Source organism: Pagrus major, chromosome 3 (assembly GCF_040436345.1).
Source record: "Pagrus major chromosome 3, Pma_NU_1.0".
Classification (NCBI taxonomy): Eukaryota; Metazoa; Chordata; class Actinopteri; order Spariformes; family Sparidae; genus Pagrus; species Pagrus major.
In genome coordinates this window covers 379125-405521 of record NC_133217.1, presented here as the reverse complement: position 1 = coordinate 405521, position 26397 = coordinate 379125, and the positions used below count along the sequence as shown (strand labels likewise).

The following is a 26397-nucleotide window of genomic DNA, read 5'->3' as shown; positions in this document are numbered from 1 at the left end:
ATCACATCATGTGCAGCCAAATACACTGAATATTAAAGGAGGTTGTGAACTCAGACAAAACTCATAATTATAATTGAATCATTACAAACCAGTGATGGCAGTAGTATAACTTCATGACTTGTCTTCATAATCAATAAAATACCTTCAGGACTGTGAAAAACATCTCTGTTGCAGTCGCGGCAGAATTGTCCCTAATAATACAAATATATCAAAAATTAATGGGAGGAACATTTTAATTAAAATCCTCCAATCATCTCTTATTATTGCTGTGAGATGATGTTAAAGACTCATTGTCTTGAGTGTATCCAAAGGAAATGCATTACCCTTTACATAAACCTTGAAAAATGTTTTAAAATGTTTCCCAAATCTGGAAAAAACAGCATGATATCATCGTCATAGAGAGAAATAAAATAAGTGTGATTAGCAAACTTAATCTACAAAATATTTACATGCTGCTTCTGCTAAAAACATCAACCACAGACACTAATGAAGGATGGAAAAAGCAACGAATGAAAGTGTTACTGAATTTCATACTCCAGAATTGTTTTTGTTACATCATTTCTTAATTGTGTTATTTTAATGCAAAATACAAAACATGATTAGCACCGGTATCACACCACTTACTGCGCCACTGGACCAGTTCTAGGTTCTAAGGAGTGGGGAGCAAAAATAATTACACCAGAGACCGTTGCTTTAAATACAAAAGGCCGGCAATTTACTGAATGCAAAACACACATATAAAATACAGTACACAAAACAAAAAAGACTCTCCAGGTTCTTAATATTGAGGTAAATATAGTAAATGAAAAGGTATTTCACTCTTTCTTTTTGTTCCTTAATTCACCTGAGTTATTTTAGTCAAGCTAATCTAAGTTAAATTAGACCAGTCTCTTTTCCCTAGGTTACACCTATTTTTGAATTCCTATTTTTCTTCCTGAGTTAACTCTTTTCTCTTTCTTTTACTGTTTAATTTACATTAAATGAATCACTTTTAACTTTTAGACTTATTTATGCAGCTTTTAAACTATTTCTTCTTATTTATGTCATATTTTAACATGGGTTACACATGACTAAACTGTCATACTGACATGAATAATACGTTTACAACTTGAATGAAATCGGGTGTTTTATAGATTCAGTTTTATACTTTAATGAGTTTTTGGGTTTCTATGAAAAATGGTAGAAGATTAAAGACATTAATAATTTTAGTGTCCACATGTTATTAAACTCTAGAGCTGAAATGTTTCAGCAGAGGTTAGCATCTACAGACAGAAGAATGTTTCAATCCCTGTTTTACTAAAAGTATAAAAAGCAGAACTTTTTGGATTAAATACAGTATATTTAGTGTTAAAATGTTCAAAGTGATTATTATTGATGACATTTTTGTAGTGAACCCTCTGTTGTTTAGTGTCAGTGCAGCTGTTGAGTCAGATCAGTTCCTCTCCAGCTGAGGGAGGTTTTTGTACGACGCTTTTTCACTGTGTGAACGGGAAGCTGGCACCCTGCTGACAGTAGTAAACTCCTGCATCTTCAGCCTGAACTCCACTGATGGTCAGAGTGTAGTCAGTCTCAGATCCACTCCCAGTGAAACGACTTGAAACTCCAGACTGACGGGTTGTAGCATAATAAATCAGGAGTTTAGGAGCTTGTCCAGGTTTCTGAAGGTACCAGCTGAGGTAGCCACTAACACTTGTACTGGTTGTACATCTGATCGAAACAGTCTGTCCTGCAGTAGACGACTGAGCTCCAGGAGACTGAGTCAGGATGGTTTCTCCTGATGAACCTGGAAAACATGAAAAAGAGGAGAAGAGTTATTGAGACAAATCCAGTTTGGAGAAAGATGATCAACATCCAAACAGAAGAGGATCATTTCTTTAACATGGAGAACAGATGGAAGAAGGTCCATGCTGCTTGTTTCAGTGTTTCTCCATCATAGCAGAACATCACTGTGGTGAACCTGGTCGCATCCTGAAGCAAAGCTTTCAGCAGAGAGTCTCACCCTGAACAAGGAGCCCCAGGGTGGCCAGCAGTAGAACCAGTGACATCATCATTGTGCTGCCGGCGTGTCAGTGGCTCTGAAAGGCCTGGACAGCCACTGATCAACACTGGCCTCTTAACGGCTGGGAGCAGAGAGGCAGGACACATATGCAAACACACAGAGTCAGTGAAGTGTAGCTGTCCTCAACACATCAGCCTGTTTCCTCCTCACTGCTGAAGGCACTGACCTACAGATTTACATACTGACATGTAGAGGATACTGAGAACTTTAGGAGTAAAGTGATCCAGTGATTTGTGGACAGTTTGGTTCAGTCTTTCCAGTTTGGTAATATGACCTTTGACAATGATTAGTGACATTGGTCACACTTTATTTTAGAGTAATGAGACATTATAAATTGCACTTTTTCTCAAACTAGACAAAAACTTGAAGTGATATAGTCTTTATTAGACAGTAAACAAAGACAGTTATACCCTCAGTGAACTAATGAAACAAAATATGACATGACCTGTATCAAATTATGTGAATATTAGAAATGATATGGTCTTCAGTAGAAAATGAAAAAACACTGTTATACCCTAACTGACTAATAAGATGTAACAAGCTGAATTTTATATCAAACTCAACAAAAACTAGAAATCACAGTAGACAAATTTATACCCAAGTTATAAACAAACTCTTAAATCACGCTGTAATGTATAAATATAAAATGTATATACTTAGACTACTATACTGAATTATACTCTAATTATAAATTAAATAGGAGATCCTCATATACTATTGCATACAAGATCATGCAGTAAGAAATCAACTGCGGCACCATATCAGATCCAACATATATTCATTATGTTATATCGACATTGATATAAAAGCAGGTTCGATATATTTGGGTGTTTGTAATGTGGAGATATCACCAAGTTAAATAGTGATGAGAGATGAGATTTTCCTCAGAAGATATGAAATTGTACATTTTAAAAATATACAGTCTGAAATTTGAGGGATGTCCAGGTTCTGTTTGGTCCGTCTCTGATCATGAAGTTTCTGATGCTGATCTGTGGCGTCATATTTTCTTTAAATGGATATAGTTGAGATGGCTTTTATTCAGTTTGAAGCTGAGGTCAAAGGTCATGACCAAGACTTTTCTCATTAACTGGCCCAGGTTGGCTCCTCTTGATGATTTGGTTAGTCAGATGAGAACATGGGGTCTTATAATGGTTATATATGAATGTATGGTGAGAAGCTGTGATGGAGAAAGTCATTTGATTTCCCCCAAAGTCTTCTTTTGTTCCTGAATGTGTTTTGTTACGTTTTCATTAGTGGTTAAAGCAACATGGTGAAGTTTTAAAAGGTGTGTGTGTACGTGTGTGTGTGTGTGTGTGTCCTCAGTGAAGTGTATCAGTCTCTGCAGTAGCTTCCAGCTGCAGCAGTCAGTTCAATTTCTGAGGGAGGTTTTTGTACGACGCTTTTTCACTGTGTGAACACCAACTGACTGTTGAGCCAATAATGACTCTGACAGTAGTAAACTCCTGAATCTTCAGCCTGAAGTCCACTGATGGTCAGAGTGTAGTCTGTTGATGATCCACTGCCTGTAAAACGACCTGGTGTCCCTGATATTCTCTCATTGGTGTTGCGAATTAGCAGTTTAGGAGTTTCTCCATCTTTCTGTTGGTACCAGCTTAAACAGTAAACGCTGCTACAGCTCGGGACCACTTGACTGTTCCTACAGCTGATGGTGACGGAGCCTCCCAGAGCAGAGCTCACTGCTCCAGGCTGAGTCACTGTGACCTGACCTCTGGACTCTGAGGACACAGAGACAGAAACATAAAGTAGCGTCATGGTTCTGTCGGCTTCATTTCAGAGGGACGGATGTTCATGGAGGAGAGGAGTTTGATTCTCTGAACTTTACCTGTGAAGCAGCAGCAGAGGAGAGTCCAGATGAGGACGGAGCTCAAAGTCATGTTTTTGATGAGGAGGATTTCTGTGTCTTCTGTTGTCATGAAGGACAGCTGTCAGTCATCCAGTGTTCAACTCTCAGGACTATAAACTCTCCCAGAGCACTGGAGCATGCTGCTGCTGATGCAAAGTGGCTCTCTATGGAAATGCTCTGACTGACTCCAACAGGGACTTGGATCACTCTCATCATGCTGCTGATCAATCAATCAATCAATTTATCAGAGTATTGATTATAAAATATTTTAATACCAATTTTACATAATTTTGGCTTCATGGTGATCAGAAAAATTGTGTTTTAAAATGTTGCCTGTCTAATTTAAATTCATTTAAAGAGAAAATTAAGTTTAATTTAAAAATGAATATATATGAAATAAAAACATGTTTTCTGTAAATCTGAGTCTCTGTGTTTTTGTCACTTTTCACATCAGCTGATGATATTTTACAATCACAGACTGATTTTGTTGAGTGTGTTTGTGTCAAAGTCAGAGAGCCGTGTCTCTCTACAGTCAGAGGTTTTTGTACGACGGCTCAGTCAGTTTGTATCACTGTGGTGGACTTTTGGTGGAGGAACCAGACTGGATGTTAACTGTAAGTACTTTTGACTCCTTTAAGAACACAAATTTTATATTTCTTCTATTTGACTTTTATAGCTGTCGATCTCACTACAATATTTTGTGTGATGTTTGTAATTTGATATATTTGAAGTAATTCTTGAAGGCTTCAGTGTCGTTAACCAGACTGAAATCAACTCCACTCAAACTTTATTTTCAACTTTTAACATTCTGATCAATTTTATTGTGAAAAACTACTCGGCCTTAATGTGTATGAGCACAATGTTTTTAAAGTTTAAGTTTTAATATTCTGGCTGAAGAGCTCTGCCAGTAACTTGTGGGTCAGTGTCTCATGTGCAGAGGTATTACTCCATCCTAAAAGCCATTTGATGCACTTTTTTATGAGAATTTTTTTGGGGTTGAAGAAGAAGTTCAGTAGTTAACAATGTTCATCTGAATATTTCATAAATGAAGTCTGATTGTTCAGTGATGATTCCTGCTTACATGAAGGCAACAAACACATCATCATCTGATTTGTGTTTAAGATTAAGTTAAAACAATAAAAGTCTCATAATCTTGATTTTTATTTCACCTGCCGACACCTGAACCTTTTGTTTGTAATTAAAGAACATAATCTGTAATAAAAGTGTGCCGGTTTTAGCTTTTTATCTTTAGTACTGAAACCTGTCTGTCGTCATGGTTCAGCAGTGATGCCTGTCTGTTGCCATGGTTACTGAGCTCAGAGAGGGAAGTGAAACTTTAAAGATCAGTTTCATCCGATCTGAGGAAGACCAACAGAACCAGAGGCCTCCTCTGCTGCAGCCAACAGGACCAGTTCAGCTGACCTCATATGAATTTATTAATCTCTCTCTCTGCAGTGGGTCGAGTCGTCCCCGCCCTGACGGTGCTGCCCCCCTCCAGTGAGGAGCTGCAGCAGGGGAAGGCCACGCTCATGTGTCTGGCCAACAAGGGCTTCCCCTCAGACTGGAGTCTGTCCTGGAAGGTGGACGGCAGCAGCAGCAGCAGCAGCAGCAGCAGCAGCAGCTGGGAGGAGAGCAGGAGCCCCGGGGTGCTGGAGAACGACGGCCGCTACAGCTGGAGCAGCACCCTGAGGCTCCCTGCAGACCAGTGGAGGAAGGTGGGCTCTGTGACCTGTGAGGCCACCCAGGGCTCCCAGACTCCAGTCACAGAGACACTGAGGAGTGACCAGTGTTCCCAGTCCTGACCTGACTCACTGGGACTCTGCTGCTGGTTTTACTCTGCTACTGCTCTCAGTCTGCACTCTGTAACTATCTCTCTCTTTCATCTGACATGTTACAGCAGCAATATTTACCAGCTTGTTGCTGTGTCTCAATATTATTTCACTGTTTCCACATAATAAAGACGTGTTGATCAAAGAACTTGTCTTCATGTTTATTATTATCAAAGTGTCTGAATGATTTTATCTTCATGGTGTCAGTGACGGTATTAAATCCAGAGAAAAACTGAGCTGGAAAAAAAGTCTCATTTCCCTGTGATGGTTTTAAAACCAATGTGTGAGATCACATCATGTGCAGCCAAATACACTGAATATTAAAGGAGGTTGTAAACTCAGACAAAACTCATAATTATAATTTAATCAGGACAAACCAATGATGGCAGTAGTATAACTTCATGACATGTTTTCATAATCAATAAAATAACTTCAGGACTGTGAAAACATCTTTGTTGTAGTCGCTGCAGAATTGTCTGTAATAATACAAATTCATCAAAAACTCATGGGAGGAACATTTTAATTCAAATGCTCCAATCATCTCTTATTACTGCTGTGAGATGATGTTAAATACTTCTTGTCTTGAGTGTATCCAAAGGAAATGCATTACCCTTTATGTAAACCTCAAAAGATCTGAGAAATATTTCCTACATCTGAAAACAACAGCATGATATCATCAACATAGAGAGAAATAAAATGAGTGTGATCAACAAACTTAACCTACAAAATATTTATATGCTGCTTCTGCTAAAAACATCAACCACAGAGACTAATGAAGGATGGAAAAAGCAACAAATAAAAGTGTTGCTGAATTTCATACTCCACAAATGTTTTTGTTTTAATCATAATTCTTTTTTTTTTGTTGTAATGCAAAACAAAAAACATGACTAAAATGTCCTATTGACATGATAATAATTTTACAACTTGAATGAAACCAGGTGTTTTAGAAATTCAATTTCATAATTTAACTCATGAGTTTTTGAGTTTCTATGAAAAATGGTAGAAGATTAAAAACATATTGATAATTTTAGTGTCCACATGTTATTAAACTCTAGAGCTGAAATGTTTCAGCAGAGGTTAGCATCTACAGACAGAAGAATGTTTCAATCCCTGTTTTACTAAAGGCATAAAAAGCAGAACTTTGTGGATTAAATACAGTATATTTAGTGTTAAAATGTTCAAAGTGATTATTGTTGATGACATTTTTGTAGTGAACCCTCTGTTGTTTAGTGTCAGTGCAGCTGTTGAGTCAGATCAGTTCCTCTCCAGCTGAGGGAGGTTTTTGTACGACGCTTTTTCACTGTGTGAACTGTGTGCTGTAACTCTGCTGACAGTAGTAAACTCCTGAATCTTCAGCCTGAACTCCACTGATGGTCAGAGTGTAGTCAGTGCCAGATCCACTCCCAGTGAAACGACTTGAAACTCCAGACTGACGGGATTGAGCATTATAAATCAGGAGTTTAGGAGCTTGTCCAGGTTTCTGAAGGTACCACTGGAGGTTGTTATAAACACTTGTACTGGTTGTACATCTGATAGAAACAGTCTGTCCTGCAGTAGACGACTGAGCTCCAGGAGACTGAGTCAAGATGATTTGTCCTGATGAACCTGGAAAACATGAAAAAGAGGAGAGGAGTTATTGAGACGAATCCAGTTTGGAGAAAGATGATCAACATCCAAACAGAAGAGGATCATTTCTTTAACATGGAGAACAGATGGAAGAAGGTCCATGCTGCTTGTTTCAGTGTTTCTCCATCACAGCAGAACATCACTGTGGTGAACCTGGTCGCATCCTGAAGCAAAGCTTTCAGCAGAGAGTCTCACCCTGAACAAGGAGCCCCAGGGTGGCCAGCAGTAGAACCAGTGACATCATCATTGTGCTGCCGGCGTGTCAGTGGCTCTGAAAGGCCTGGACAGCCACTGATCAACACTGGCCTCTTAACGGCTGGGAGCAGAGAGGCAGGACACATATGCAAACACACAGAGTCAGTGAAGTGTAGCTGTCCTCAACACATCAGCCTGTTTCCTCCTCACTGCTGAAGGCACTGACCTACAGATTTACATACTGACATGTAGAGGATACTGAGAACTTTAGGAGCAAAGTGATCCAGTGATTTGTGGACAGTTTGGTTCAGTATGTCCAGTTTGGTAATTTGACCTTCTTTGACGATGATTGGTGACATTGATCACACTTTATTTTAGAGTAATGAGACATTATAAGTTGTACATTTTGTCAAACTAGACGATTTTTATTTCCTACCTGTTAGACTGTTATCAGACTTTCTTACAGATTTATTAGCGACACAGAAATTGTACTGCAAAATAAAACCACTGTGACATTGATATAAAAGCAGGTTTGATATATTTGGGTGTTTGTAATGTGGAGATATCACCAAGTTAGACAGTGATGAGAGATGAGATTTTCCTCAGAAGATATGAATTTGTACATTTTAAAAATATACGGTCTGAAATTTGAGGGATGTCCAGGTTCTGTTTGGTCCGTCTCTGATCATGAAGTTTCTGATGCTGATCTGTGGCGTCATATTTTCTTTAAATGGAAATAGTTGAGATGGCTTTTATTCAGTTTGAAGCTGAGGTCAAAGGTCATGACCAAGACTTTTCTCATTAACTGGCCCAGGTTGGCTCCTCTTGATGATTTGGTTAATCAGATGAGAACATGGGGTCTTATAATGGTTATATATGAATGTATGGTGAGAAGCTGTGATGGAGAAAGTCATTTGATTTCCCCCAAAGTCTTCTTTTGTTCCTGAATGTGTTTTGTTACGTTTTCATTAGTGGTTAAAGCAACATGGTGAAGTTTTAAAAGGTGTGTGTGTGTGTGTGTGTGTGTGTGTGTGTGTGTGTGTGTGTGTGTGTGTGTGTGTCCTCAGTGAAGTGTATCAGTCTCTGCAGTAGCTTCCAGCTGCAGCAGTCAGTTCAGTTTCTGAGGGAGGTTTTTGTACGACGCTTTTTCACTGTGTGAACACACTCTGACTGTTGAGCCAATGATAACTCTGACAGTAGTAAACTCCTGAATCTTCAGCCTGAACTCTACTGATGGTCAGAGTGAAGTCTGTTGATGATCCACTGCCTGTAAAACGACCTGGTGTCCCTGACATTCTCTCATTGGTTCTGCGAATAAGCAGTTTAGGAGTTTCTCCATCTTTCTGTTGGTACCAGCTTAAACAGTAAACGCTGTTACAAGGATAAGCAACCACTTGAGACGACCTACAGCTGATGGTGACGGAGCCTCCCAGAGCAGAGCTCACTGCTCCAGGCTGAGTCACTGTGACCTGACCTCTGGACTCTGAGGACACAGAGACAGAAACATAAAGCAGCGTCATGGTTCTGTCGGCTTCATTTCAGAGGGACGGATGTTCATGGAGGAGAGGAGTTTGATTCTCTGGACTTTACCTGTGAAGCAGCAGCAGAGGAGAGTCCAGATGAGGACGGAGGTCAAAGTCATGTTTTTGATGAGGAGGATTTCTGTGTCTTCTGTTGTCATGAAGGACAGCTGTCAGTCATCCAGTGTTCAACTCTCAGGACTATAAACTCTCCCAGAGCACTGGAGCATGCTGCTGCTGATGCAAAGTGGCTCTCTATGGAAATGCTCTGACTGACTCCAACAGGGACTTGGATCACTCTCATCATGCTGCTGATCAATCAATCAATCAATCAATTTATCAGAGTATTGATTAGAAAATATTTTAATACCAATCTTATATAATTTTGGCTTCATGGTTATCAGAACAACTGTGTTTTAAAATGTCGTCTCTCTCATTTAAATTAATGTGAAGAGAAAATTAAGTTTCATTTAAAAATGAATATATGAAATAAAAACATGTTTTCTGTAAATCTGTGGCTCTGTGTTTTTGTCACTTTTCAAATCAGCTGATGATATTTTACAATCACAGACTGATTTTGTTGAGTGTGTTTGTGTCAAAGTCAGAGAGCCGTGTCTCTCTACAGTCAGAGGTTTTTGTACGACGGCTCAGTCAGTTTGTATCACTGTGGTACACGTTCGGTGGAGGAACCAGACTGGAACTTGGAAGTAAGTCAAATATTTAAATGTTTTTATTATTTCAGTCGCAATTTTTCTTTTTTTCTTTAAATTTTAAGGAAAACAGTCTCTTCTCTGTATTTATGTTTAATTTTTGCAAAAATAATATTTTGCTAAGAGACAAAGTTCACTTCAGAAATAGAAATTCAAAAACTCATTGAAGAATATGAAGATAGAAAATATGAAGCCAGAAGATGAATCATTATTTAAACTTTAATAGTAAATCTTGTAGGTTGAGTTCAGTCAGACAGAGTCAGAGCCGTGTCTCTCTACAGTCAGAGGTTTTTGTACGACGGCTCAGTCAGTTTGTATCACTGTGGTGGACTTTTGGTGGAGGAACCAGACTGGAACTTGGAAGTAAGTTTCTGCACAAATACTAAATAAAATACTGTAAAGTTACTTTTTAATTCCTATTTTTTTGGATGTTTGAGGCAGATAAATATATCTTGTTTTAATTCTGACACTTTTAGTCTTCATGTTTTAATTCTCCTCCTTTATCATGGAGGCTAACTCAGAGCAGCTTTACTAAACATTTCTTTACTTGTTCCTGTCAAACTGAAATTTAAACAGCTTGAAGTGCAGAAAAGATAAAACTGTTTCAAATGTTTTCCAAGATGAACTGTTTATTTTCCACCTCGATGATAACAGTATTAAAGAGGATTTTAAAAATCCACATGTAGAACATTTGATTGTAGTCGGTTCATCTTCTGTTTTTGTGTTTGTGTCCGCTAAATATTTTAAAGTAACATATAGTTCAGGTTTTGGATGATTCTGATGAGAAAGTCTTTGCTCTTTTATTTCCAGTGTAGTTTGACATGTTTCAGGTCATATGAGGACTCTTTGTGTGCTGATATGCATGAGAGGCTTCTTAAAGGGAAGTGAAACCATGTGTGAGTGAGTGACTGGTGGAGCAGAAAAACCCTCTGACAGAAACTCCTTAAAGGACTAAATCATGTCTCACACAGTGAAGGTGTCCAGGTTGAGTTTGATTGACAGCTGTGTGGTCCCTGTCCTCTAAACTGATTGGTGTCTCCTAGGTGATGTCCGTCCCGCCCTGACGGTGCTGCCCCCCTCCAGTGAGGAGCTGCAGCAGGGGAAGGCCACGCTCATGTGTCTGGCCAACAAGGGCTTCCCATCAGACTGGAGTCTGTCCTGGAAGGTGGACGGCAGCAGCAGCAGCAGCAGCAGCAGCTGGGAGGAGAGCAGGAGCCCCGGGGTGCTGGAGAACGACGGCCGCTACAGCTGGAGCAGCACCCTGAGGCTCCCTGCAGACCAGTGGAGGAAGGTGGGCTCTGTGACCTGTGAGGCCACCCAGGGCTCCCAGACTCCAGTCACAGAGACACTGAGGAGAGACCAGTGTTCCCAGTCCTGACCTGACTCACTGGGACTCTGCTGCTGGTTTTACTCTGCTACTGCTCTCAGTCTGCACTCTGTAACTATCTCTCTCTTTCATCTGACATGTTTCAGCAGCAATATTTACCAGCTTGTTGCTGTGTCTCAATATTATTTCACTGTTTCCACATAATAAAGACGTGTTGATCAAAGAAGTTGTCTTCATGTTTATTATTATCAAAGTGTCTGAATGATTTTATCTTCATGGTGTCAGTGGCTGTATTAAATCCAGAGAAAAATTCAGCTGGAAAAAAGTCTCATTTCCCTGTGATGATTTTAAAACAAATGTGTGAGATCACATCATGTGCAGCCAAATACACTGAATATTAAAGGAGGTTGTGAACTCAGACAAAACTCATAATTATAATTTAATCAGGACAAACCAGTGATGGCAGTAGTATAACTTCATGACTTGTTTTCATAATCAATAAAATACCTTCAGGACTGTGAAAAACATCTCTGTTGCAGTTGCTGCAGAATTGTCTGTAATAATAAAAATATATCAAAAACTAATGGGAGGAACATTTTAATTAAAATCCTCCAATCATCTCTTATTACTGCTGTGAGATGATGTTAAAGACTTGTTGTCTTGAGTGTATCCAAAGGAAATGCATTACCCTTTACGTAAACCGCGAAAAATGTTTTAAAATGTTTCCCAACTCTGGAAAAAACAGCATGATATCATCGTCATAGAGAGAAATAAAATAAGTGTGATTAACAAACTTAACCTACAAAATATTTTTATGCTGCTTCTGCTTAAAACTTCAAGCACAGACACTAATGAAGGATGGAAAAAGCAACAAATAAAAGTGTTGCTGAATTTCACACTGCACAAATGTTTTTGTTTTAATCATAAATCTTTTCTTTTGTTGTAATGCAAAACACAAAACATGACTGAAATGTCATATTGAAATGATTAATAATTTTACAACTTGAATGAAATCAGGTGTTTTATAGATTCAGTTTTATACTTTAATGAGTTTTTGGGTTTCTATGAAAAATGGTAGAAGATTAAAAACATATTCATAATTTTAGTGTCCACATGTTATTAAACTCTAGAGCTGAAATGTTTCAGCAGAGGTTAGCATCTACAGACAGAAGAATGTTTCAATCCCTGTTTTACTAAAAGTATAAAAAGCAGAACTTTTTGGATTAAATACAGTATATTTAGTGTGAAAATGTTCAAAGTGATTATCATTGAAGACATTTTTGTAGTGAAACCTCTGTTGTTTAGTGTCAGTGCAGCTGTTGAGTCAGATCAGTTCCTCTCCAGCTGAGGGAGGTTTTTGTACGACGCTTTTTCACTGTGTGAACAAGCTGTAACCCTGCTGACAGTAGTAAACTCCTGAATCTTCAGCCTGAACTCCACTGATGGTCAGAGTGAAGTCAGTGCCAGATCCACTTCCACTGAAACGACTTGAAACTCCAGACTGACGGTTTGTAGCTCGATAAATCAGGAGTTTAGGAGGTTGTCCAGGTTTCTGAAGGTACCAGTGGAGGTAGTCACTAACACTAGTACTGGTTGTACATCTGATAGAAACAGTCTGTCCTGCAGTAGACGACTGAGCTCCAGGAGACTGAGTCACGATGATTTCTCCTGATGAACCTGGAAAACATGAAAAAGAGGAGAAGAGTTATTGAGACAAATCCAGTCTGGAGAAAGATGATCAACATCCAAACAGAAGAGGATCATTTCTTTAACATGGAGAACAGATGGAAGAAGGTCCATGCTGCTTGTTTCAGTGTTTCTCCATCATAGCAGAACATCACTGTGGTGAACCTGGTCGCATCCTGAAGCAAAGCTTTCAGCAGAGAGTCTCACCCTGAACAAGGAGCCCCAGGGTGGCCAGCAGTAGAACCAGTGACATCATCATTGTGCTGCCGGCGTGTCAGTGGCTCTGAAAGGCCTGGACAGCCACTGATCAACACTGGCCTCTTAACGGCTGGGAGCAGAGAGGCAGGACACATATGCAAACACACAGAGTCAGTGAAGTGTAGCTGTCCTCAACACATCAGCCTGTTTCCTCCTCACTGCTGAAGGCGCTGACCTACAGATTTACATACTGACATGTAGAGGATACTGAGAACTTTAGGAGCAAAGTGATCCAGTGATTTGTGTCCAGTTTGGTAATATGACCTTTGACAATGATTAGTGACATTGGTCACACTTTATTTTAGAGTAATGAGACATTATAAATTGCACTTTTTGTCAAACTAGACAAAAACTAGAAGTGATATAGTCTTTATTAGACAGTAAACAAAGACAGTTATACCCTCAGTGAACTAATGAAACAAAATATGACATGACCTGTATCAAATTATGTGAATATTAGAAATGATATGGTCTTTATTAGAAAATGAAAAAACAGTGTTATACCCTAACTGACTAATAAGATGTAACAAGCTGAATTTTATATCAAACTCAACAAAAACTAGAAATTACAGTCAACAAAGTTATACGCAAGTTATAAACAAACTCTTGAATCACGCTGTAATGTATAAATATAAAATGTATATACTTAGACTAATATACTGTCTTATATTCTAATTATAAATTAAATAGGAGATCCTCATATACTATTGCATACAAGATTATGCAGTAAGAAATCAACTGCGGCACCATATCAGATCCAACATATATTCATTATGTTATATCGACATTGATATAAAAGCAGGTTCGATATATTTGGGTGTTTGTAATGTGGAGATATCACCAAGTTAAACAGTGATGAGACATGAGATTTTCCTCAGAAGATATGAATTTGTACATTTTAAAAATATACTGTCTGAAATTTGAGGGATGTCCAGGTTCTGTTTGGTCCGTCTCTGATCATGAAGTTTCTGATGCTGATTTGTGGCGTCATATTTTCTTTTAATGGATATAGTTGAGATGGCTTTTATTCAGTTTGAAGCTGAGGTCAAAGGTCATAACCAAGACTTTTCTCATTAACTGGCCCAGGTTGGCTCCTCTTGATGATTTGGTTAGTCAGATGAGAACATGGGGTCTTATAATGGTTATATATGAATGTATGGTGAGAAGCTGTGATGGAGAAAGTCGTTTGATTTTCCCCAAAGTCTTCTTTTGTTCCTGAATGTGTTTTGTTACATTTTCATTAGTGGTTAAAGCAACATAGTGAAGTTTTAAATGTGTGTGTGTGTGTGTGTGTGTGTGTGTGTGTGTGTGTGTGTCCTCAGTGAAGTGTATCAGTCTCTGCAGTAGCTTCCAGCTGCAGCAGTCAGTTCAGTTTCTGAGGGAGGTTTTTGTACGACGCTTTTTCACTGTGTGAACACCAACTGACTGTTGATGTAATGATGACTCTGACAGTAGTAAACTCCTGAATCTTCAGCCCGAACTCCACTGATGGTCAGAGTGAAGTCAACTCCATTCCCTGCTCCACTTCCACTGAATCTGGAGGAGATTCCAGAAAATCTGTCTGTTGTTATGTAGATGAGAGCTTTCAGAGTTTCTCCAGGTTTCTGATGGTACCAGGCCAGGTAGTATTGTGAACCATACAAGTTAGTAACTTGTGTGCTGGCCTTACAGTCAATAGAAACAGTTTGACTGAGCTGCAGTGATTTGGCTGCTGGCTGAGTCAAGACAACATTTTGTCACTTCAGCTGATGAAGCTAACAAAAAACAAAAAAAGATGAGAAAAAGGGAAGTGCAGAAAACACATTCAGAAAAGGAACACAAGGAAATGCATCTCCTGCCTCCAAAACATGCCGAAGAACTTAGCGGATCATCTGACAGTTCTGTCAGTCATGACACTAAAAAAAAAAAACATGATGGTAGAAGATGTTACAATAAAACATTTTATTGTACATTTTGTTCTAAACCATACCGCAAAATGGCTCATCATTTAGAGGCTAAACATAAAGATAAGCCGGAAGTGGCTCGAGCAACTGCGTTTCCAAAAGGCTCTAAAGAGCGAAGGATTCAGTTAGCTCTCTTAAGGAATAAGGGGAACCGTATCCACAATAGTGACATGCTCAAAAGTGGAAAAGGGGTTGTGATACCTCGTCAGCAACCAAAAGATCCTGTAAAGACTTCTGATTACATGCACTGTATAAACTGTGAGGCTTATCTTAAAAGAAAATCGTTGTGGCGACACATGAAGATATGCCACTTAAAGAGGACAGCTGAGGGGTATAAAAGAGGAAAGTCGAGGGTCCAAACCCTCTGTGCACACACTCAGCCTGTTCCACACAGTGTCAGTGAGCGGCTCTGGAAATTGGTTCTTTCCATGAATGAAGATGACATAACACATGCTGTCCGCAATGAAAGACTCATATTGAAGTTGGGTGAACACCTATTCAACAAACATGGTCATGATATCACAAAGCATGAATATATCAGACAAAAGATGCGCGAGACCGGTGGCTTGCTGCTACAGGGACAGCAGAGCCAGAATTTGAAAGATATGTCAGCTTTTTCTGCACCAGCCAATTTTCCTCGTGTGATTGAAGCTGTAAAGGTGGTAGCTGGATTTCGTGAGGAAACTGGGACTTACAAAACACCATCCTTGGCGTTGAAATTGGGCCATAGTCTTAAAAAGTTGGCCAATATCCTTGAATGTGAGGGCATGATGTCAGGGGATGAGGAGGCCATTCACAATGCAAAGGTGTTCAGACAGATAAGCGACACGAAATGGAATGAATGCATTTCATCACAAGCCCTCAGGACTCTCAATGAGGCGAAATGGAAAAGTCCACAGCTCTTGCCCTTTACGGAGGATGTGAAAAAAATGCATCAATGTATCGATAACCAGAGAAAGGACTTCCAACAAAAACTTGAACTTGAAAAAAGCAGGAAAAATTGGTCAGAACTCGCGAAACTTACACTCTGTGAGTTAATAATTTTTAACCGCAGAAGAGAGGGGGAGGTTTCAAAGATGCCTGTCAGTTCTTTCACAGCAAGGAAGACCTGGAGTCATTCTGATGTGGAATTGGCACTGACTGACCTTGAGAAGAAATTGTGTCAGCATTTTCAAAGGATAGAGATAAAAGGAAAACGAGGACGCAAAGTTCCGGTTCTTCTCACCCCAGAAATGCAGGCATCAATGGAGCTCCTTGTAAAGACTCGTAATGACTGTGAAGTGCCGGACAGCAATCAATTCATGTTCGCAAGGCCACAGGCACTAACGCACTTTCGAGGTTCGGATGTTATTCGACAGATAGCTCAATCCTATGGAGCCAGTAACCCAGAGGCACTGTCCTCTACTAAATTGAGGAAACACATGGCCACAATGTCCCAGATTCTCAATCTTAAGGACAATGAAATGGACAACCTTGCGGATTTCTTAGGTCATGACATCAGAGTTCACCGCCAATACTACAGGCTGCCGGAAGGAACATTACAGCTGGCCAAGGTCAGTAAAATGCTGTTGGCCCTGGAGAGAGGGAAAATTGCAGAATTCAAGGGACAAACTCTGGACCAGATCTCTATTGATCCGCAAGGTAAAACAACCTCTGTGGTAACTGTACTCATTTGTTTCTCTCTTTGATGTATCATAGTCACATTCTTTTTAGTTGTGCAGCCTACATTTTGCCCTCTTGTGGGATGTTGCCATCATGTACTGATGAATGTGTATTGAATAGTTTTATCCATGTGTTTACTGTTGTCCTCAGAGGAAATAGCTCAGGACAGTGACCAATCAGACTTGGATGAAGACGATGACCAAATGGCTGCTTCTACAGAGTTTTCTTCACCCTCCGCACCTTCAAGATCCTCCGCACCTTCAAGATCCTCCACACCTTCATCAAGTAAGTTGACAACTATTGGGTAGTAATGTTATTCTTTTTTCATATGCATTTTAATTGCATTTTTTTCTACATTTCTTAAACAGTAAAGATTTATTAAGGGCTGGAATTTAAAATATTTGAAATGGTTATTTGAAATGCCTCTTAAAGGTATTCTTTATGTAATTGTAATCATGTTCTTTGAATCCTTTATATGTATATTTGATAACACTGAAAGATACATAGCTATTGCAGCCTCGGCCTGTGTCTCTCCTACTGTATCCCACTGAGCTCTGCCTCTTATGTTATGAAGTTTTCATATTCATCAGGTTCACTACTTCTTTTACTAAGAGAGCTGTTGTGTTTCCAGATAAATCCAGTGAGAGAGAGAGATCCACCAGTCAAAAGGACATGCCTCCAGCTCAAGGTAACATTTACAGTAAATAGTAGAACATGAGGGTTACGGACATGTCTGAGGCCTGTCCTATGAAGAAGGCTCAACATAAGCAGGCTTTGTCTTCATGTTCTGGCTTAACAAAACCTTAAGTCCCGAAACAGAGTTAAACGGTATCACGAAGGTGGTTATTAACTTGGTTTGTCACATCCAGCCCTCAGCTCTGTACTCTGTGCGTGTTCACATAAAAAGAGGTGTTTGGCATCATATGACTCTACTTCCACACACAGGCAACGCTGCTATATAACAGGCCAAACACTGAAATTAATTTTTAATTTATTCATTGCCACATCAAAGTGAATTGACTAACTTTACTACTTACCTACCTGATTATCTATAACGCTGCGACTGCATAACCTGTTTCAGTGTTCTCCTGACGCTCAGCTCAACAGTGAGTGGTGTATAGGCTATATGCACACATCCACTATTTCCTGAATTTGAGGTTGCTCCTGGTTTCCTGTCTTACATTATTGGACAAACTGATTCATCCAGGTGTGTCTGCCCATAGCTGTGAGATTGGACACACCTGGATGAATCAGTTTGTCCAATAATGTAAGACAGGAAACCAGGAGCAACCTCAAGTTCAGGAAGTAGTCAATGTGTGCATATAGCCTATTCCCTCAACTGAGGGGTATTCCAGAAAGGAGGTTCAACAAACTCAGAGCCTAGCCCTGAGCTCTGAGTTGATTTACCCTGTGAAGTGAAACTCAGTTATGTTCGCAGAGTTTGTTAGCATGGTGACTGACTTAGAGTTTCAGTTAACTCTCTTTCTGGAACTGATAACTCAGTTTCTCTCATCTCAGGGTTAACTTACTCTGAGTTTTCACATAACCTGCTTTTTTGAATACCTTCCTGGACAGAATTGAATACATTTCTTTCAGTTATTATTGATCCTAACTGTCAATAATAATGTGTTGTGATTGAAGTTTTAATGTAGTTGAAGTTGATTCTGTGTACAGTAGAGACTGGTTTTACTGTTGAGGCTGATCAGAGTATAAAATACAGACCATTTAACAGTTAACCTTTTTGTGCATAACCAGTTTAGCTCAACTGTTTTTAAGCACTCCATCTACTATCAAGAAATCATTTGCACCAATGTTGAAACAGGGATGTGCTCTTAACGATGTTGATTAGTTTGACTTCAGTGTTCAAGAACATTAAGCTGTTTTATTTTATTCAGGTTCTTCACAGAGAAGAAAGTGGTCAGAGGAGGAGGTACAGGCGGTGGAGAAGACGCTGAATGGCTTCATAATGTCCAGGAAGGTCCAAGGAAAAGCAGAGTGTGAGAGATGTATTAACGAGTCTCCACAGGCTCTGCAAGGCAGGAGCTGGACAGCAATAAAATTCTATGTCAAAAACAGAATTGATGCTGCCAAAAGAAGTAAATAAGCTGCTGCTGCTCTGAGTTCTTATAGCACTGTTCTTAGCTATGTATTTTTTATTTACTGTATTCTGAATTAGTGTCAGAGTCGAAGTTGAATTAGGTCAGGTATTTTATCTTGCCGAGTTAAAATGCACATTTGTATTTCTTTCTGTAATTCATATTTTTGATGTGCATCTTGAACTGAACCGACTGAACTGTCAGTTGAATAAGCTGCCAAAAGAGTAATATGAGCTGCTGTTGCTGCTCTGAGTTCATTTTTGAGTCAGAGTTGAATTAGAACAAGTATAGGTAAAATGCACAGTATTTGCATTTCGATTTATATTTTTGATGTGCATCTTGAACTTTTTGGTTGAATAAACCACATCTTTTATTACAGTTTTATGAAGTCATCATTCAACAATATACAAATTCAAGTATTAATTATTTACATATGCAAGTATATCACACTCTGTGGCTCTCTGCTAACAGGACCACCAGTTGTATGATTGAGCGTAGTGATTTTACAGTAATGGCACCTTCAGTTGCGTCTGTGCTTTATTGATGAATTCATATTGCACATGCTTTATCGACATTAAGACTACACTGACATTGTGTTTCTCCTCCCTTACATGTTGCTTTTCTCCTCTCTCCATGTTGTTCTGCTCCTCTCCTGTCACTTGTACATGCTCTAACAACCAGTGCTAACAGATGCAGTTATTTCTGTTTATGCAGTCCGGCTCTTGTAGCTTCTCTGCAAACAGTACAACTAGGCCAAGACATCTAGTGTCTAGTGGTGAGATGCAGTTATTGTTTATTAAGTAGATACATATTCACAGTCTGCTGTTTTATTGAATATGAAACAGATATACAGTTATGGACCTTCTGCTGCATCTCTACTTTATTGATGAATCTACACTGCACAAATACTTTATCCACATCAAGACTACACTCAAATAGTGTAACTTCCTCCTGTCCATGCTGCTCTGTTCTTCTCTCTCCTCTCTCCATGCTGCTCTGCTTCTCCATTCTGCAGGCTGCTTGATTGGCTCAAGTCTGTATTTAAATGAGAGTTAGCAAAGATAACATGTATTATAACACACCACATAAACTGGTACCTATATTCCATTAATCACATCTTACTGTATTTGACTAAAGTATTGACTTTCAACTTGTTCACTATGTGTGACTTATCTGTTCCATACTGTATCTGTGCCAGTCCCAGCTGACATGGTGTGGGTGAGGTTCATCTGTTCAGATCACCCATCAGTCACTTGCACATACTTTATCAAGATTACACTGTAATTGTGTAGCACAGCTTGAGACTATTTTTTGCAACCTTCAGTAAAACGTAAAAAGTGGAGGAGTACACTGGGACGGAAAAATGATGTTATCTTACCTAGGCTGAGATTGGGGCATTGCTGTCTGGCAAGTAGTTTAAAAGTGATAGGTAAACATGTGAATGGCTTATGTTAGTGTGGGGAATCAGAGAATGTCCATGTGTTATTTATTTATGTATTTATTTATTTTTGTTGTACTCTTGTCATAGGGGGAAGTTGTTTGTGGATTTGTCTGACCTGGGTCTAGTTGTTTTTTCCTTGAAAATAGTTTTAGAGTGAAGAGAAACAATCTGATTCTTTTTAAAAGAAAGAAGAGAAAGAGAAAGTAACCGTTTAGATCCACAATATGTGATCAGTTTATCCATATGAAGCCTGTTTGGACATTTGCTCTGATGTTTTCGGAGAAAAGGCATCATTTTCTCCTTTAAATTATCATTTTCACTGATTGCAAAATATTTTTGCTTCAATTTCTACTCTTATACAGACTTGTAAGTGAATAGAAAAAATCCTGGTATGGTAAATTTAATAGTGTGACCCCTGGTGGTGGTTTGTGGTATGACACCAAAGAGCAGTCCCCAGCGAAATAGAAAAACCTGAAAAAAATAATTTGAAAAAACTTGGGAATTTTGGTGACTTCTCTGGTCAAAAGTGCTTTAAAAAAATCAGAGAATTGATTTTGACTATTAATTTTGCCTTAAAATGATTCTTTAAAGTGAGGTCCCCACGATACAAAAATTTTCAGGTGCCAATTTTTCGTCCCCACAATGTAATAAAAACAAGTATGTGTGTGTGTGTGTGTGTGTGTGTGTGTGTGTGTGTGTGTGTGTCCTCAGTGAAGTGTATCAGTCTCTGCAGTAGCTTCTAGCTGCAGCAGTCAGTTCAGTTTCTGAGGGAGGTTTTTGTACGACTCTTTTTCACTGTGTGAACACATTCTGACTGTTGAGCCAATGGTAACTCTGACAGTAGTAAACTCCTGAATCTTCAGCCTGAACTCCACTGATGGTCAGCGTGAAGTCTTTAGATGATCCACTGCCTGTAAAACGACCTGGTGTCCCTGACATTCTCTCATTGGTTCTGCGAATAAGCAGTTTAGGAGTTTCTCCATTTTTCTGTTGGTACCAGCTTAAACAGTAAGCGCTGCTACAGCCATTATCGACCCCATGACTGGACCTACAGCTGATGGTGACGGAGCCTCCCAGAGCAGAGCTCACTGCTCCAGGCTGAGTCACTGTGACCTGACCTCTGGACTCTGAGGACACAGAGACAGAAACATAAAGCAGCGTCATGGTTCTGTCGGCTTCATTTCAGAGGGACGGATGTTCATGGAGGAGAGGAGTTTGATTCTCTGGACTTTACCTGTGAAGCAGCAGCAGAGGAGAGTCCAGATGAAGACGGAGGTCAAAGTCATGTTTTTGATGAGGAGGATTTCTGTGTCTTCTGTTGTCATGAAGGACAGCTGTCAGTCATCCAGTGTTCAACTCTCAGGACTATAAACTCTCCCAGAGCACTGGAGCATGCTGCTGCTGATGCAAAGTGGCTCTCTATGGAAATGCTCTGACTGACTCCAACAGGGACTTGGATCACTCTCATCATGCTGCTGATCAATCAATCGATCAATTTATCAGAGTATTGATTAGAAAATATTTTAATACCAATTTTATTAATTTTGGCTTCATGGTTATCGAAAAGAAAGTGTTTTAAAATGTCGTCTGTCTAATTTAAATTTATTTAAGGAGAAAATTAAGTTTAATTTAAAAATGAATATATATGAAATAAAAACATGTTTTCTGTAAATCTGTCTCTGTGTTTTTGTCACTTTTCATATCAGCTGATGATATTTTACAATCACAGACTGATTTTGTTGAGTGTGTTTGTGTCAAAGTCAGAGAGCCGTGTCTCTCTACAGTCAGAGGTTTTTGTACGACGGCTCAGTCAGTTTGTATCACTGTGGTACACGTTCGGTGGAGGAACCAGACTGGAACTTGGAAGTAAGTCAAATATTTAAATGTTTTTATTATTTCAGTCGCAATTTTTCTTTTTTTCTTTAAATTTTAAGGAAAACAGTCTCTTCTCTGTATTTATGTTTAATTTTTGCAAAAATAATATTTTGCTAAGAGACAAAGTTCACTTCAGAAATAGAAATTCAAAAACTCATTGAAGAATATGAAGATAGAAAATATGAAGCCAGAAGATGAATCATTATTTTAAACTTTAATAGTAAATCTTGTAGGTTGAGTTCAGTCAGACAGAGTCAGAGCCGTGTCTCTCTACAGTCAGAGGTTTTTGTACGACGGCTCAGTCAGTTTGTATCACTGTGGTTGACTTTTGGTGGAGGAACCAGACTGGAACTTGGAAGTAAGTTTCTGCACAAATACTAAATAAAATACTGTAAAGTTACTTCTTAATTCCTATTTTTTGGATGTTTGAGGCAGATAAATATATCTTGTTTTAATTCTGACACTTTTACTCTTCATGTTTTAATTCTCCTTCTTTATCATGGAGGCTAACTCAGAGCAGCTTTACTAAACATTTCTTTACTCGTTCCTGTCAAACTGAAATTTAAACAGCTTGAAGTGCAGAAAAGATAAAACTGTTTCAAATGTTTTCCAAGATGAATTGTTTATTGTCCACCTCGATGATGACAGTGTTAAAGAGGATTTTAAAAATCCACATGTAGAACATTTGATTGTAGTCGGTTCATCTTCTGTTTTTGTGTTTTGGATGATTCTGATGAGAAAGTCTTTGCTCTTTTATTTCCAGTGTAGTTTGACATGTTTCAGGTCATATGAGGACTCTTTGTGTGCTGATATGCATGAGAGGTTTCTTAAAGGGAAGTGAAACCATGTGTGAGTGAGTGACTGGTGGAGCAGAAAAACCCTCTGACAGAAACTCCTTAAAGGACTAAATCATGTCTCACACAGTGAAGGTGTCCAGGTTGAGTTTGATTGACAGCTGTGCGGTCCCTGTCCTCTAAGCTGATTGGTGTCTCCTAGGTGATGTCCGTCCCGCCCTGACGGTGCTGCCCCCCTCCAGTGAGGAGCTGCAGCAGGGGAAGGCCACGCTCATGTGTCTGGCCAACAAGGGCTTCCCCTCAGACTGGAGTCTGTCCTGGAAGGTGGACGGCAGCAGCAGCAGCAGCAGCAGCAGCTGGGAGGAGAGCAGGAGCCCCGGGGTGCTGGAGAACGACGGCCGCTACAGCTGGAGCAGCACCCTGAGGCTCCCTGCAGACCAGTGGAGGAAGGTGGGCTCTGTGACCTGTGAGGCCACCCAGGGCTCCCAGACTCCAGTCACAGAGACACTGAGGAGAGACCAGTGTTCCCAGTCCTGACCTGACTCACTGGGACTCTGCTGCTGGTTTTACTCTGCTACTGTTCTCAGTCTGCACTCTGTAACTATCTCTCTCTTTCATCTGACATGTTTCAGCAGCAATATTTACCAGCTTGTTGCTGCGTCTCAATATTATTTCACTGTTTCCACATAATAAAGACGTGTTGATCAAACAAGTTGTCTTCATGTTTATTATTATCAAAGTGTCTAAATGATTTTATCTTCATGGTGTCAGTGACTGTATTAAATCCAGAGAAAAACTGAGCTGGAAAAAAAGTCTCATTTCCCTGTGATGATTTTAAAACCAATGTGTGAGATCACATCATGTGCAGCCAAATACACTGAATATTAAAGGAGGTTGTGAACTCAGACAAAACTCATAATTATAATTTAATCAGGACAAACCAGTGATGGCAGTAGTATAACTTCATAACTTGTCTTCATAATCAATAAAATATCTTCAGGACTGTGAAAAAAATCTCTGTTGCAGTCGCTGCAGAATTGTCTGTAATAATAAGAATGTATACAAAACTCATTGGAGGAACATTTTAATTAAAATCCTCCAATCATCTCTTATTACTGCTGTGAGATAATGTTAAAGACACATTGTTTTGAGTGTATCCAAAGGAAATGCATTACCCTTTAAGTAAAGCTCAAAAGATCTGAGAAATATTTCCTACATCTGAAAAAAACAGCATGATATCATCGACATAGAGAGAAATAAAATGAGTGTGATCAACAAACTTAACCTACAAAATATTTATATGCTGCTTCTGCTAAAAACTTCAACCACAGAGACTAATGAAGGATGGAAAAAGCAACAAATAAAAGTGTTGCTGAATTTCATACTCCACAAATGTTTTTGTTTTAATCATAATTCTTTTTTTGTTGTAATGCAAAACGCAAAACATGACTAAAATGTCATATTGACATGATTAATAATTTTACAACTTGAATGAAACCAGGTGTTTTAGAAATTCAATTTCATAATTTAACTCGTGAGTTTTTGAGTTTCTATGAAAAATGGTAGAAGATTAAAAACATATTCATAATTTTAGTGTCCACATGTTATTAAACTCTAGAGCTGAAATGTTTCAGCAGAGGTTAGCATCTAGAGACAGAAGAATGTTTCATTCCCTGTTTTACTAAAAGTATAAAAAGCAGAACTTTGTGGATTAAATACAGTATATTTAGTGTTAAAATGTTCAAAGTGATTATTATTGATGACATTTTTGTCGTGAACCCTCTGTTGTTTAGTGTCAGTGCAGCTGTTGAGTCAGATCAGTTCCTCTCCAGCTGAGGGAGGTTTTTGTACGACGCTTTTTCACTGTGTGAACGGTGTGCTGTAACGCTGCTGACAGTAGTAAACTCCTGAATCTTCAGCCTGAACTCCACTGATGGTCAGAGTGAAGTCAGTCCCAGATCCACTTCCACTGAAACGACTTGAAACTCCAGATTGACGGTTTGTAGCATAATAAATCAGGAGTTTAGGAGCTTGTCCAGGTTTCTGAAGGTACCAGTTGAGCCAAGCACCAACACTTGTACTGGTTGTACATCTGATAGAAACAGTCTGTCCTGCAGTAGACGACTGAGCTCCAGGAGACTGAGTTACGATGATTTCTCCTGATGAACCTGGAAAACATGAAAAAGAGGAGAAGAGTTATTGAGACAAATCCAGTTTGGAGAAAGATGATCAACATCCAAACAGAAGAGGATCATTTCTTTAACATGGAGAACAGATGGAAGAAGGTCCATGCTGCTTGTTTCAGTGTTTCTCCATCATAGCAGAACATCACTGTGGTGAACCTGGTCGCATCCTGAAGCAAAGCTTTCAGCAGAGAGTCTCACCCTGAACAAGGAGCCCCAGGGTGGCCAGCAGTAGAACCAGTGACATCATCATTGTGCTGCCGGCGTGTCAGTGGCTCTGAAAGGCCTGGACAGCCACTGATCAACACTGGCCTCTTAACGGCTGGGAGCAGAGAGGCAGGACACATATGCAAACACACAGAGTCAGTGAAGTGTAGCTGTCCTCAACACATCAGCCTGTTTCCTCCTCACTGCTGAAGGCGCTGACCTACAGATTTACATACTGACATGTAGAGGATACTGAGAACTTTAGGAGCAAAGTGATCCAGTGATTTGTGGACAGTTTGGTTCAGTCTGTCCAGTTTGGTAACTTGACCTTCTTTGACAATGATTAGACAAAAACTAGAAGTGATATAGTCTTTATTAGACAGTAAACAAAGACAGTTATTCCCTCAGTGAACTAATGAAACAAAATATGACATGACCTGTATCAAATTATGTGAATATTAGAAATGATATGGTCTTTATTAGAAAATGAAAAAGCAGTGTTATACCCTAACTGACTAATAAGATGTAACAAGCTGAATTTTATATCAAACTCAACAAAAACTAGAAATTACAGTCAACAAATTTATACCCAAGTTATAAACAAACTCTTAAATCAAGCTGTAATGTATAAATGTAAAATGTATATACTTAGACTACTATACTGAATTATACTCTAATTATAAATTAAATAGGAGATCCCCATATACTGTTGCATACAACATCATGCAGTAAGAAATCAACTGCAGCACCATATCAGATCCAACATATATTCATTATGTTATATCGACATTGACATAAAAGCAGGTTTGATATATTTGGGTGTTTGTAACGTGGAGATATCACCAAGTTAAACAGTGATGAGAGATGAGATTTTCCTCAGAAGATATGAATTTGTACATTTTAAAAATATACTGTCTGAAATTTGAGGGATGTCCAGGTTCTGTTTGGTCCGTCTCTGATCATGAAGTTTCTGATGCTGATCTGTGGCGTCATATTTTCTTTAAATGGATATAGTTGAGATGGCTTTTATTCAGTTTGAAGCTGAGGTCAAAGGTCATGACCAAGACTTTTCTCATTAACTGGCCCAGGTTGGCTCCTCTTGATGATTTGGTTAATCAGATG

General features: G+C 39.1%; 5 gene segments (V, D, J or C); 3 read left to right on the top strand and 2 right to left on the bottom strand.

Moving 5' to 3' along the window:
- Positions 1-1471: 1471 nt before the first annotated feature.
- On the bottom strand, positions 1472-2128 carry LOC140993585 (immunoglobulin kappa variable 1-39-like). The segment is given in 2 exon segments: positions 1472-1783; positions 2000-2128. Coding segments are annotated over 2 exon segments (360 nt in total).
- Positions 2129-3207: 1079 nt separating this feature from the next.
- On the top strand, positions 3208-5850 carry LOC140994082 (Ig kappa-b4 chain C region-like). The segment is given in 3 exon segments: positions 3208-3228; positions 4432-4537; positions 5379-5850. Coding segments are annotated over 3 exon segments (474 nt in total).
- A 4095-nt stretch (positions 5851-9945) lies between these two features.
- On the top strand, positions 9946-11356 carry LOC140993581 (Ig kappa-b4 chain C region-like). The segment is given in 2 exon segments: positions 9946-10166; positions 10847-11356. Coding segments are annotated over 2 exon segments (498 nt in total).
- A 1072-nt stretch (positions 11357-12428) lies between these two features.
- LOC140993586 (Ig kappa chain V region 3368-like) lies at positions 12429-13152 on the bottom strand. The segment is given in 2 exon segments: positions 12429-12807; positions 13024-13152. Coding segments are annotated over 2 exon segments (357 nt in total).
- Positions 13153-22050: 8898 nt separating this feature from the next.
- LOC140993589 (Ig kappa-b4 chain C region-like) lies at positions 22051-23597 on the top strand. The segment is given in 2 exon segments: positions 22051-22082; positions 23088-23597. A coding segment is annotated over 1 exon segment (264 nt).
- The last annotated feature ends 2800 nt before the right edge of the window (positions 23598-26397 follow it).